The 15,080-nt window shown below is 34.4% G+C and overlaps 1 protein-coding gene across 4 annotated transcripts in view; it reads right to left on the bottom strand.

Annotated features, from left to right (window-relative positions):
• Positions 1–595: 595 nt before the first annotated feature.
• The window catches only part of RBM27 (RNA binding motif protein 27), a 59,304-nt gene continuing 44,819 nt past the window's right edge, over positions 596–15,080 (bottom strand). For 3 of the 4 annotated variants that reach the window (XM_019739105.2, XM_019739103.2, XM_019739106.2), the window contains 7 exons: positions 13,137–13,256; positions 12,163–12,237; positions 11,862–12,026; positions 10,043–10,147; positions 9,728–9,919; positions 2,792–2,902; positions 1,362–1,578 (listed from right to left, as the gene is read on the bottom strand). In XM_019739105.2, coding sequence (XP_019594664.1) covers positions 1,495–1,578; positions 2,792–2,902; positions 9,728–9,919; positions 10,043–10,147; positions 11,862–12,026; positions 12,163–12,237; positions 13,137–13,256 — 852 coding nt within the window. In that variant the 3' untranslated portion in view covers positions 1,362–1,494. Of the gene's footprint in view, positions 1,579–2,791; positions 2,903–9,727; positions 9,920–10,042; positions 10,148–11,861; positions 12,027–12,162; positions 12,238–13,136; positions 13,257–15,080 lie in introns of all 4 variants that reach the window. The other variant, XM_019739102.2, reaches the window with a different exon arrangement.

The following is a 15,080-nucleotide window of genomic DNA, read 5'->3' as shown; positions in this document are numbered from 1 at the left end:
CAAGAACCTTTTGAAGCCAACAGGAAGTTTCAAATTTTCACACCACACACATACAAAAACATAGATGTGTATATCCTTGAAAAAGTGACATCCTATGTACATTAATCATTTTATTTCCCCAGGGGTCAATACAGTGTAGTGTTGCTCCTCTGCTTTTCCATCTAACATTCAGAACACAAGGACATAAATTTACATATATATTTTACTTAACAGATACTCTACTCTATACAGTGTACAGTAAAAATGCACACAGTGAAGGAAACTGTCTACTGGAGGATGCATATGTTCATGGATAGCAACAAGTTACAAAATTATCAAAAAATAAGGTCATCTGATCAGTCAAGTTATGACTCCCATTTATTCCTAGCATACCCATGCCCCCTACCCTGTCCCACCCCCACCCTACCCCATCACTTCATCATCATGGTTTAAATTTAGGAAACAAATTTCAAAAAAAAATTTTTTTGGACACTTTTTAACTGTTTTGTATAACTATTAACTAAACTAAAGATTGGGGGGAAAAAAAAAAAGCTGGTGACTGACTCTCCGCCACAAATCCTTCCATTATTCTCATCAAAACACTTATTTATCAAGGTGCTGGTTTAAACTTTTTATTGGGGGTTTTATTGATGGCCCACAAGAATCACTTATCTCAATAATGGGTAAGTCAAGCCTATTAATAAAAAGGCAGGAGAAAGAAAATGGTGAAGAGAAAGGGGTCAATAGGTAACAGCCTTTTACATTCTGATGTTTTGTTTTGTTTTTTTAAAAAAGGACTAACTGAACCAATGCTTACTAATTTCAAAGCAAGTTAAGGATCAGCAGCAGCAGTCCAAGAGAGTTAATATGATGACAGAATGAAAACACCATGGAGCTAACTACCATTACCTTATAGCATTTAAGAACACAGTTTGTTATGATTTACACTAAAATAGTACTTACTACTGCACATACCCCCCATCAAAAAATTTTAGATTAAATACAAACTGGGCTCCTCCTCAGTAAAAAAAATTAAATTTACTTTTCTTCCAAGACAACTCTTGAAAGCAAAAGGCTATTTTAATTACAAATATCTCCTACTGTCTGACAACCCATCCATAATAGCTAAGAGTTAAGAGATTCCAGGCGATTTTGACATTTAATGAAATTTTATCAGATTATAATCCAAAATAAAATTTCTGAAAACCCTGTCATTTACAACATAATCCAACACCAATACCAACAAAAACAGGTGGTGTGGAAAATAAGGCTCTAGAGAATATCCATGTCATTCCTGTGGATCTTCACAACTGTGTAAAAGTCACTAGGCCTTTGGTGCTTTAATATCATGAACAGTTATGAGATGTGTTTAAATAGCAAACTTGCTGTCCTTAAATCTACTGTGTTGAAAAGAAAAATAAAAAAAATTTTTTGGCTCATTGACTTCTTTAAATAATTTTAAAAAGTTGTTCTTCTAAACAATATTCCTAAAAATTATACAGCTCGTATCAGATTTCATCTTCGCCATGAACGAGACTCGTATTCATCTTCATCTTCGTCATCATCATCATGCAAAAACAAATCTGAGGTTTCTGTTTCCTGAAGAAAGAGAGGGTAAAATTTGCTCAGTGGTACAAGAAGATTAAGTAAAATAACTTTTTAGGCCAAAGGACAAACAGACGAGTATACAAAGCCCAGGCTGGATTTATAAGTGATGCATTCAGAGTATCTTTCAGAGCAAAAAAAACCCAAAACATTTTTTTAAATGTACATATATTCTCCCCTAATTTTGCTTCATTTTAGTAGAAGATTTCTATTCTAATATCATCGAGAAAATAAATATATGAATGTTTAACAGAAAATAAAAGAAAAATTACCTATAGTGTTTTTGATAAAATTAATTTTATTCCATTAACTTAAAAATGAGAAAAGTAAATGACCACTCCTTTAATATAATCCAATTATTGAGAGGGGAGAACATACTAACTTCTCCATGACACTGACCTTCCTAATCTTATATAAAAATCTAAAATGTTACACAAAGTAGAAATATCTACAAATATTCCCCAAATACCAAGATTTATCTTTTCTTTCTTGCTTGCTTAACACAGATCTTCTTTCCTTTCTTTGTTTTTTAACACAGGAAATGTTTCTCCTTTTGTTGTATAAAATTAACCATAAGGTTAGAAAACTCTTGATCAACCGTAAATGCTAGACATCTTTTAAAACCAAAATCATGATGAACCAGGAATAACTTGCAATGCTGGCTAAGTGTCTGTTTTAATAAACTAATTAGACATATAGGAATGAAAAAGCAAAATTAATTCTCATATATTTTAAGAAGTTGATTATTTAGTACACGTAGTACGTGTAAGTCCTTTATTTTCCTATTCTTCCCTCTTATATCCAACTTCCTTACACTCTGATTTTAACCAACTGTACAGAGAAGGAAAATAAGAAACTCAATCCATTACCTATGGAATTTGAGTAAGCAAAACGCTAAAACAACCTGATAAAATTTAACTTATTCATGTAATCCATGTCCTTATTTACCAGAATAAATAACTAGAGCCCAAATAAAGCCAAAATAAATGCAAATAAAGTCTTTCCTATACTAGAAAATAATCTCCTAAAGAGCTTTTTATATTTCTGCACCTGTTGGTTCTTTAATAAACTTCTGGACTAGCCTTAACTAACTGTATGCATGAAAGAATTCAAGATTTACTTTTTAATCCTATTTACTGTCAAGAAAAACATGTATGTAATTGGGAAATGATCTAATTCAACTCTTATTTTCAGTCATTAAATTTACCTCCTCCTTGACTTCTTCTTCCTCAGTCTCCGTGGATACAGAAGGCACCTTGGATTTGTGCCATGATATTTGTAGCCGACGGTCTTTGAATTTTGACCCTTGGTTTGAAGCCTAAAATAGATTTTAGGAAAGCACAAAAGTTTGTACTCACATTCACTAATGATTTCTTCAAATTCTGTGTTATTTAAAAAGGGTAATGATGGGGAGAAAAGTCTCTCAAAGTGTATCTACAAGAAAATTCCAAAAAGAGCTAGAAAAGGTGAAGTCTTTTTAAATTAGTAAACCATATGTTCTGGTTTGCCCAGTATAGTCCATGATTTATATCTATGTCATGTCAATAGGTTCTGTCTTGGTTTGGATGATAATATCATCATTCTACTTAGAAAAGTCATAAGGACAACAAATAAAATTACTGGCCTTTGGCTTTGATGATCTACATGTTTAGACTGAAACCTTTAAAATATAAGTATTTTTTTAAAAAACTGTCTATCTCATGTCATCTCGTATAGCCCCACCTATATTTGACAATGCTATTCCCACTTCCTGTTCTGAAATGCTATATAATAATGACAAGCACTCCCCAGCTCACCTACACATTCAACAAATGTTAAATACCTACCATCCTAACTCAAGATAAAACCGCTCAGTTTCTAATTATTTTTTGGGACAATTGTCTAAACCTTTTTTCCCTCCCCAGCAAATTTCAGTAAGAGAAAGCAAAAGTTTAATTTTAAAGACAAAGCAACAGGGACAAAAGAACAGAGACCCAAAGCACCACAAAAGTGAAAGCTTAGTCATTCCAAAAGCTTTCCTTTCAATGGTGCTGGGTTGTAGACTATCCTTAATACTTGTTTGAGAAGATAGTAAATGGGAGGGAGCTTTTGGGGTGCTGGGAATATTCCATTTCCTGACCTGTGGGGCAGGTATACGGGAGTTTACCCTCTAATAAAGCACTAAATTATACATTTCTAATTGGTATAGTTTGTTTTAATAAACATTTTAAATCTAATATTATCTTTATAATTTTAAGAAAATACCAAAGAGCTAAGATAGTTATGTTAAAAAAGCAAGGTTTGGAACGTAGTTATAATATCATTCCATTTTAGCAAATTTTTTAAGTGAGAGACTGTGTGTGTATTCTTATATTCATAATTTTTTCCTATAAAGACATCCAAGAATAGTGACTACCTTTTAAGAGTAGGCAAGGATTAAGAGAAGTGGGGTTATATTTACTTTTTACTAACCATATGTTTAATCATTTTGATGTATTAACTTTTTATCAAAAAAATAAAAGATTTAGGACTGGCTTATTAACGTATCACATCCTTATTAAAATATCGAATTTTCCTATACACACACATATTCTTTCTCACACACATATCTCTAATATGGCTTGAAATAATGAAATATTGGGAAAAAGTTAGATGTCTATTAATATGGGACTGTTTAAATCTAGTATGGTACATCTATGCAATGAAATACCATGCAGCTATTAAAAGGAATAAAGCAACACCATATGTGCTCTAATATAGAATCTCTAATAACATTTTATACATATTAAGTCAAAAGTGCATATGGACAAGAGTGCTATAGAACATGCCACCATGTGTGTAAAACAGATCAAATAATACATATATAAAGAATATCTCTGAGAAAATATGTGAGAAATGGATAACGGTAATTGCCTATGGGGAGTGAAACTGAGTGACTGGAGGCAGAAGGAAATTTTATGTTTAATGTATACACTTTGATTTCTTCTACACTTTGTGTATGTGTATAGCTCCCCAAAATAAAATAATTCAAATGTTACTATATGAATGTATGCGTAAATATGAGCAAATCAATTATGTACCATCAATGAAAAGTTATATGTAATAACGCAGAGGTACTTGGAACCTTAGATGTAAAATTTACTCAGAGAGAAATTCATCTAGCCCAGCCATTTTCCTAGATCAAAAACTGATGCCAAATCTGTGCCAATCATCATTCATCAATCACCTGACAAACATGAAAAAACAAAACTCAAGTGCTGCTGAGTGTATGGGCAAATACATATTCTCATCCAAGGTATAAATATAAATTAAGTATAAATTAGTACAACATTCTTAGAAGGTTATTGACAAGCTGTACCAAATTTTAAATACGTATGCTTTCGAGCCAGTCATCTCACTCCTGCAAACTAACCTAAAGCAATGGTTCTCAACTGGGGACAATAACGTTACTCGAGGGGGCATTTGATGGTCACACTGACTGAAGAGCACTTAGTGGCATTTAGCTTGTGGAAGCCAGGGTGCTAAAAGTCTTGCAATGTGGAAGACTGTCCCACATAACAAATTACTCAAAAATACCAAATCCAGTAAGATGTATGAAACATTGGTCCTAATACCGTGTTTCCCTGAAAATAAGACCTAGCAGGACCACGAGCTCTAATGTGTCTTCTGGAGCAAAAATTAATATAAGTCCAGGTCTTATAAGACCAAGTCTTAGCTGATGGTCCGGTGAGGTCTTAAGACCTTATATTAATTTTTGCTCCAAAAGATGCATTAGATCTGATGGTCTGACTAGGTCGTATTTTCGGGGAAATACGGTAGTGAGAAAATGGGAAACACCCTACAAGTAACTGGCCATCAACAGGCAGTAAATATCAGTAGTTCACAAAAGAGGGATTTTTTTGGGAGGGGATGGGGGAGGGGAATGGGAAGAGGAATACTTTCCGGGTAGGTTTATTTCACTAGCTTTAAAAATGTCTTAAGAAAGGTACTCCTCCTTTTCTGTTTTAAACGTTATTAGAGGCCATGATGTTTGTTGTTACAGCCACCCCGACACCATAAAGATAAAGGCCTAAAAACAAAAGCCAACATAATAGGAAAGCAGAGGAAAAATATGAAAACCTGTGTGGCTGAGTTTAAGAATTAATAAATCTGTAAAACATCCCTACCCTTAGATGACTTGAAAATAAAATAAATAAATGTCCCTGTTTTCCAAGTTACATATATGTTACCTGCAGCCAATGCATCCTGAGAAAGTGTGCACTACTTTCATAATCAGGAAGAAGAAAAATAAAATCAAGATCTACTCCATCACTGAGGATAACAGCTAAATTACATTACCACAGTTCAAGAACTGTGTAAACTGATGCATATTCCTTCAAAATACAGTTCAAGTATTCCAAACATTTAGTACAAATAACTTGCCCTGTTGAAACCAGCCAAAGCTCTCTTTCACTAGGGGTAAAGGAATGAAGCTTAGCTTTCGTCCTCTCTGCCCTTAAGCAAGGTTCTGGGACTTAATATTTTTAGCTCCTGACCTAAACTTTAATATTAATATTAAAATATTCAAAGGAAATTCTTTAGGAAGGTCTTTAATACCCTCAGATCTCTGTCAAATGAAAGATATATAAATAAGGATTCTTTTTTAAAAAGTTCTTTCTGGACTCACTGATTTTATCTTTTAAATATAAAAAACCCTATTTATTATATTTTATATTATATATTCCATATTTTTAAACTTTAATATTTAACATATGAAATAATATAATAATATATACCAGGGGTCTGTAAACTATAGCCTTCAGGCCAAATGTGGCCTGGCACCTTGTTCTCAATGGCCTGTGAGCCAAGAATGGCTTTTACATTTTTAAAAGGGAAATAAAAAAAGAGAGAGAGACAGAAAAGGAAGAGGGAAAAGGAGGGGTAGGTAAGGGGAGAGGAGGAGGAAAAGAAAATGTTAGAGACTGTATAGTCCTCAAAAACCTAACATATTTATTATTGGTCTTTTATAGAAAAAGTCTGCTGACCTCTGATATATACTATTAAAATAGTTACATAGTACATGTTTTATGCTGTTACATATAGCTTGCACTGTATATTAAATATCTTATGTATTTTAAATTTATGTGTACTTTTACACATATTTTTATATAGGTATCTGGAACCTAAAAGCCCAAGATGAACACATATCCTCAAATTTGGCTTTAAAATATACTATAAGTGAATGTGAGGTTAAAAAGTCTGATTCCAAAAGTAATATATGTTCATTTGGAAAGCTAGAAAAACAGAGAAGTGCTTAGACAGGAAAAAAAAATGGGTATCTTGAATTCTGCCACCCAGAACTAATTTAATGCACTTTCATTCCTAGTTTATGTTTAATCTTGCATCCCACTTTTTTTAACTTAAAAGTGAATTCTGAGAATTTTCCCATGTCACTATTCTTTAAAAACATGTTTTTAATAGCAGTAAACTACTAGTGAGCATTTAGATTGTTTCCATTTTCATTAATATAAATTGTGCTACACCAAGCATACTTACAGGTATCATTTGCATGCAACCATAACAATTCTCTTACGATAAATTGTTAGAAGCAGATTACTGGATACAAAAATAAACTGAAGGACTGCAAAATTGGGTCCTCACTCTTCAGAATGACTTCACTAAAACCCATCCATCTTTCATATGGATAATGTTCTTCCATGATCCTTTCACAATTAAGGACAGTAAAAGTATACTGAAAATATACATTTTACCTTAGCCTTTACAGGATATAAACAAACAAAACAAAATAAAACCTTGTGGGGCAGCCAGATGGCTCAGTCAGTTAGAGTGCGAGCTCTGAACAAAAGGGTTGCTGGTTCGATTCACACATGGGTCAGTGAGCTGCGTCCTCCACAACTAGATTGAAGACAACCAGAACTGCTGGAGGGGCGGTGGGATGGCTCAGTTGGTTAGAACATGAGCTCTCAACAATAAGGTTGCCGGTTCAATTCCCGCATGGGATGGTGGGCTGCGGCGCCCCCTGCAACTAAGATTGAAGGACAACAACTTGGAGCTGACGGACCCTGGAAAAACACACTGTTCCCCAATATTCCCAAATAAAAAACTTAAAAAAAAGAAAAAAACCTCAAAGAGTTATCCTTTAAGTCTGCTAAATATATTTACAACAATATCTAGGCACATGTATTTCTGTATTTCTTTCAAAGAAAGCATACCATACTGCCTAAGTATCTGTTACTAGAGTAAGTCTGTTTCTAGTACTCAAGGCTGTCTCATGGCACTTTATCAAAACAAGTAACAAAACACCATTAAAACCAACTTCTTATTTAAAAAAAAAAAAAAAATTTAAATTGGGGAATATTGGGGAACAGTATATTTTTCCAGGGCCCATCAACTCCAAGTAGTTGTTCTTCAATCTAGTTGTGGAGGGTGCAGCTCAGTTCCAAGTCCAGTTGCCGTTTTCAATGTTTAGTTGCAAGGGGCAGAACCCACGATCCCATGCAGGAATTGAACCGGCAATCATGTTGTTGAGAGCTCACACTCTAACCAACTGAGCCATCCGGCTGCCCCTCCGGAAGCTCAGTAGCAGCTTGCTGCCTTCAATCTAGTTGTGGCGACTGCAGCTCACTGGCCCATGGGGGAATCGAACTGGCAACCCTGTTGTTCAGAGATCACGCTCTAATCCGCTGCCCCTAAAACCAACTTCTTGAAGTTACCTCACATAAAGTGGCTTTGTTTCCTCCTTCCCCAAATGCCTGGACATGCCCCTTTCAAAAAACTGAATGCCGTATTTCAGACTTATCAAATGTATGTACGTAAAACTTGGTTATCATTAGATGCTCTAGAATGATTCTACTTATGAGAAGGAAGATGATCTGTTTGAGCGTGACTTCTGGGTTAAAACTTAAACATCTACACTACATATAGTCTCCAGTGACCCTCAAGCCAGAGCATGCAGCTTCCTACTTAGTAAGATTACCTCCTTTTTTGTACAATGGAATTTTCTGCAAAGTGAAATTTATAAAAATTCTGCTTTACATAACTCAGTATCACCTCACTAGAGCTGGCACTGGGTCTAAATGGGCACCTTATTTGGCAAGGAGGTTTTCATTTTATATGCTCAACATTAAGAGATAAAAATCAACATTCATCCAGCCTCCACAAGAAAGGCCTACATGTGCGTAGTGCTCCTCCATGTATTACTACCTTCTTCACTCCTCAAAGAAGTCACTTAAAGCTAGTCTCCCACTTTACAAAAAAGAAAATAAGGGTTATACTAGCCAAAGAATCAGCTCAAGAGTGAACAGGCCACAGCCCAAAGGTTCTAAAATCTGGACACTTTATAACAACCCACCATTCTCCAACAGTCAGGGTGAAACAGGATTAATGGGCATCAAACTAATAAGAAACTTTGGAATAAAGTCTTGCTCCTTCAGCTTTCCCTCACCATCTCTAACACTGAATAAGGCTGAAAATGTTTTCCTTCAAAGTTGTTTTGAGGAATAGGGGTCCTGGATGTTAACAGCCAACTGTGTATTTCTATCTTGGTCCTACCACTTGTTTGACCTTGGTTAAATTACGTTCAAGTGTTAGTGTCACCACTGGTACACAGGATTTCAGGTGCACTTCCTATAGTTATTTAAGATTAAGTGAGATCTTAATGCAAATACTCTAGCACAAATAACACTCAATAAATAGTGAATGAAGTAATGAGTGGTTGGAAAGAGAATATACTATTTATGTGCAAATAGCCTTTACCTGTACAAATCTGTTTGTCTAAAAGTAAATGGTAGCCACTGTACACAGAATATAACTAAACACATTTCTTATCCTAATGAACTCTTCCTTTGAATTTTGCCTCCATCCCAGATTATTTTCACTTATTGACTATACACACCTGGTAAACCATGTAATAACCCTAAAACAAAAATCAAATAAAGCTCTGGAACAACTTGTCATTCCAAATGCATTTAAGAGGAGTATCATGGAATTACAGAGCATGAGCTGCTTCTTGACCTTCAAGTATAGTAATAAGAATTTGCTAATACGCATGTTTTTTACAACTTATTTTCTAATCTATAAAACATTTGACATTTACACAGAATGCAGCCTGGAAATGCTGAATACAGCGTTTTTAGAGTTAGCATTTGCTACTTTAAGAACTTACTGAGAAATGCTGAAGTAAATCATCTTTTTCCTCTTCGGTGAATCCCCCAACTGTCAGTGCTTTGGGGCGGTGATCCACCACCATGTGATTTAGTGAGCCCCTTCCTCGACCTCCTCGACCTCGGCCTCTTCCTCGACCTTGGGAGGACATGGTCTTTCCTCGACCCACAGGCAAAATACCTAATCGTGCAGCCTGAATAATAACAATCAAAGGTAGAATACAATACACATCGTTAGACTAAACCTTGGAAAATAGAGGAAAAGTATTTATTGAGATGTTAAACGGAGTGAGTCAGTATCTCCTTTTAAGTCTCACCTCAACCTGTAACTGACTGAGTTTTTTCCGTAACTCAGTTGTATCTTCTCCTGAGGATAGCTTCTTGTGAAGATCCAGTTCAGTATCTAATAGTTCTTTCTGGGCCTTTGGAAAAATTAAGAGTAAAATGTATTTTTTAGATAACTTCCAAGATTTTACTCAGTATTTAGATAAATACTGTACTTACAGAATGACACACAGCTCTTTTGGGAAAACGGAAGTGAAAGGATGCAACAAATATGGGTACTTTAGAGAAAGTAACTTTACAGATATAATACTGACAATATGTGAAGAGTGTATCAATAAATATAATGAGCAGTATTACTATTTAAGATGGCCTAAAAATCTGTCTTGGAAACAATCATCTGAGATGAGGGAGCTGAGAATAATTTTCACATAATAAAACGTCATAAATGAAACACAACGGGGCAAAATAAATTATGTTGTAAAAATTCATTAATGGTACAAACATAACAGTTATATAACTGCTTTCAGATATGAACCCTGTAACTATTGCCACTCTTTTTGGGGGGTAAGAGACAAATAAATTATCAGTCTTCAGGTACGTCACTTGGAGAGATTTTTCCCCCCAAAGTCTCTCTCCTTTTTTTTAAGAATTGACAAGCAGTTATTGTGTGTTTTCTTTTTTTAAATTTTATTGGGGAATATTGGGGAACAGTGTGCTTCTCCAGGGCCCATCAGCTCCAAGTCATTGTCTTTCAATCTAATTGTGGAGGGCGCAGCTCAGCTCCCAGTCTAGTCGCCGTTTTCAGTCTTTAGTTGCAGGGGGTGCAGACCACCATCACATGTGGGAATGGAACCAGCAACCTTCTTGTTAAGAGCTCGCGCTTTAACCAATTGAGCCATTCGACCGCCCCTCCAGAAGGTCAGCGGCAGATTGATGTCTTCAATCTAGTTTGTGGAGGGCGCAGCTCACTGGCCCATGTGGGAATCGAACCAGCAACCCTGTTGTTCAGAGCTCATGCTCTAACCAACTGAGCCATCCACCCTCCCCCCATAGTCTCTTTAATTTTCAAAATGTGCACGTACTTTTCTATTAAGCTGGTGCAAAAGTAATTGCAGTTTAAAAGGTTAAAAATAATTGCAAAAGCCACAATTACTTTTGCACCAACCTAATATAATTGAAGGAAATGTCAATAAAAACATTTTTATTACATTTTTAAAAAGCAATTTTAATAAAACACTTTTCATTCCTATACTGAGAACCACAATTTCAAATGTAATATAATATTGTACATAAAAATTTATGTTCTATATATCTGACAAATTCATTTCCACTTCTCAAAGGGCTGGAAATTTATCTAAAATCCCACTACAGAGCTGTGGTATAATAGAACCGCTATGGAAAGCAAGTATTCTCCTACGATAAGCAAACAAATGGAAATTAACAAAATTAGACTTAAACCGTCTAGAAATTCTAATTCTTCTTTCCAATCGAATGTCACATTTCTGCCTGTATTAAAGTCAATCATACCTTTTGACTATTAAAAGGAATAGTTTTATTATAGCATTATTATAGAATTACAAAAAAACTGCTGAAACAGGAACTATCTAGCAGTTTCATCTTCAGTAGAGAACCAAAAATTCAATTAAAAACCACAAGTTTGTTCAAACAGGGTATTATCACCTATTTCAAAGAGAGTACATAGCAACTATAGAAATATTTAGAAAACTTGTTACTATAATTGTCTCCCCATCAGACTATCAGCTACCTAAAGGTTCCACTGTATTTTCAAAGTGCCAAGCACATAACAGATGTTCAATAACCCTATTCAGAATGAAAAAGACAAAAAGATACCTCTGTTTTGGTCTTTACTTTAGATGGTGTGGAGGCTGCAGAAGATGTTTTTAATTCATCTTTTAATTGTGAGATCTTTTCTCCAAGCTCTTTCAAAGTCTTCATTACGTTTGCTCTCTCTTCTGGTTTCATGTTTTTGTTTTTTTCTAGCTTGGATATTAGCATCTACAAAACAAACAAAAAAGTAAAACCATGCTTAGTAAAGTTTAGTATAAATAACCCTTAAAAACTTTACCCATAGTAATATCTTTATAAAATCTATTCTATACATCAATTCCAACAGGCACATAATGAGTCTTACCTTTTGGCATTCTATTTGTTTTTCTAACACTTCTTGTCTCTTTTTCCTCATATCTTGCTGTAGCTTCATTGCTTCCTACATGAACAGGTAAAGAAAAAATTTCGTAAGGGGTAACAAAATTTGCCAATGATACATAAGGCTACTTTATTCTAAACTCATTTCTTCTGGGCCATCCTTATATAAGACAGATTTTCCTCCTAATCAAAAAACAGCTGAAACCAGAGATAAACCTTTAAATGTATTTTCCCCAACACTTTCAAAAGTTTACATTTATAACTGTACTTTTAAATATATTTAAAATACTGAACATTAATTAGTTGCATCTATGAGGTTTATTCACTTGAATGATCTCATTTGCCAGTGTAATAAGCCAAATCCTTATTTTTGAAGTTTAAAGTTTAAAAATGTGAGACGCAGCTACAGGTTAGAAATAGCACAATCCATGGGTTTTTGCCAGGAAAATGTTGCCTCCCACCCCTGTGTAACTAAATCTCCACTTTTACTGAGATAATACATACAAATATCTATTTTATTTGAAAAACTCTCTGTGAGCTTAAATCTAAGATGATAGGAAACTCAGAATTGAGTTGTAGGAATAATAACTACATAAATGTTATACTTTATATGAAACATTATCTAACTTACAAAGCCAGAAAGGAATTAAAAGAGAAAATAATGAAATAAAACGTCTGCTTCTATCCCTTGGAGAATGAAAAAACATGACAGCTCAGTATTATTTACTTTTATACACACAAAAGTCTTTCCTTGTGCTCTAAGTAGCCACTGAATGGCAATTGCGAAACATTTTTTGTTTGTTCACCTTTTGTTCAAGAGTACACAGCATCAAACAGCAGCTAAATAAACATTACGATGTAGTTCCATAACAACATGAACCCTTCAAAGGTGTTAACATAACCACTTAAGAATTCAATGGGTCCTTTCGTCTTTAAGGAAAAAACAATCAAAGCTGTTACCTGCTTCTTTTTAAGAACTTCTTGAACGTCATGAGATTTAGACCCTGTACAAAGTTTTGAAGGAGTCTTTAAGTTTGAAGAGCTGTAAATCATTTTTGGATGGCCTGGAGATGAAAATATCTATGAAAAACAAATATGGTTAAATTAAACCTTAGAAATGCTTTGAAGCCATTTTTAAAAGACTGCATATATTTCTTTTTTTAGGAGTTAAATTGTTTTACATTTAAAAACTACATTTATAAAACGAGCTCTTTACATTCAATTGTCACTCAAATACAAAAACATAAATTAATTTTTAGCAACAATGTTCTATTTCTGAATGGAATCACATATTTTCCTTCTCTTTGTATTTTTGATTGTGAGACAAAGAACAAGCCCTGACCTCTACGAGCTCTCCTGCCACTCACAGCTAGGCTTTGGTGTCCTCTTGTTAAACCTAAACAATTTCACAGAATATCAACCCTAGACAAGGCCACTCTTGCAAACGTGATGGATCAAGATAATAACAAGACCACTCCATAATCATAACTGAACACAGAATGCTATCCAAACCATAAAAATGATTAAACATTTCTCTATCCTTGCAGACAGAAATGACTATAACTTCTTTACCAATCACAGCTTTTGCCATTCACTCTAGTCTTCCCTCCTCCTGGGTTAAGATTTATTGAGGTATCTGATCACAGAACTACTGTTTCCTTAAACCCTCCCCCAAATCACCAAACACAGTCTATTCCTAAAATAAGTTCTTTCTAACACCCTCTAACTGAAGTGTCCTACGGTTTCATTGTGTACATTCCCTCACTGAATAAACTCGACTTGTTCAACTCTAGGTGTGTTCCTGGTGGTCTCTGGATGGAGGGTACTGTCATAAGTTACTTTCCATATGCGCAGTGCCAAATGAGAACACAAGTTTCTAACAACCTTCTGAGAATTAAGGTACTTTGTAATCATAATCTTAATATTATATTTAATCAAATGCTCTCTGTCCTAACACACTCCACTCTTTTATTTTTAAATTAACTTTCAATACATGATGCAAGGGACACAGGAGACAATATTAAGAAATTCATTGAAAATTCAATAGTGTAAATAATATATCCAAATACAAAACTACTCTCAATCATACAATACTTAATTGTCTTCAAAATTAAGCTTCTTTACATAGGAAAGTCTCTCAAGAACTGTAGAAACTCTGCATAGCTGACGTTCATGTTGTTATGATTAATTAAAACAAAAATGAGAACACCTAAATTTACTGAACACCTATTATGTGTTAAGCACTGTCCCGTTATGTTTTACCAATGAAAAATTTAAATCTCCATAGCAACTCAGTTTATTGAAAAGGAAACCAATGCTCACAAGTTATCTAACACAGCTAGTAAGAGGCAGGTCAAGTCAGGGCTGTCTGACTTCAAAGTCTGTAACTATTTTTTTCCCTTTCTTTCTTTTTTCCCCTTTCTTTTTATAATGAAATTTTTGAAACAGACAAAAGTATAGTTATATAAAACACTTGATATATCCATCACCAAGCAGCAACAATTACCAATACATAAAATAATCTTGTTTTATTTAAAGCCCCAACTACATCTTTACACTACACACATTTTATCTGTAAATATTTCAGTTGTATCTGTAAAAGCTCAGAACTTCTTTCTTTTTTAAACATAACCATAGTACCATCATCACACTTAAAAATTAATAATTCTTTAAAATTATTAAATATTCACATTTCCAGATTGCATTACAGTTTTCTAAATATTTTTTCCCATTTGAACTGGGATCTGTTATGGTCCATACAGTGTAACTGGTTACATCTCTTTAAAGTCATCTTTAATTCTGCTCCCTCTCTCCTTTTCCTTGAAAATTATTTGTTGAATAAACCAGGGCACTCATCCTGTAGTATTCACCATAGTATAGTGCCCTTGACCTTGTTCCTCTGTC

Source organism: Rhinolophus sinicus, linkage group LG10, assembly GCF_036562045.2.
Source record: "Rhinolophus sinicus isolate RSC01 linkage group LG10, ASM3656204v1, whole genome shotgun sequence".
NCBI classification, from domain to species: domain Eukaryota; kingdom Metazoa; phylum Chordata; class Mammalia; order Chiroptera; family Rhinolophidae; genus Rhinolophus; species Rhinolophus sinicus.
This window is presented reverse-complemented; position numbering and strand designations above follow the sequence as displayed.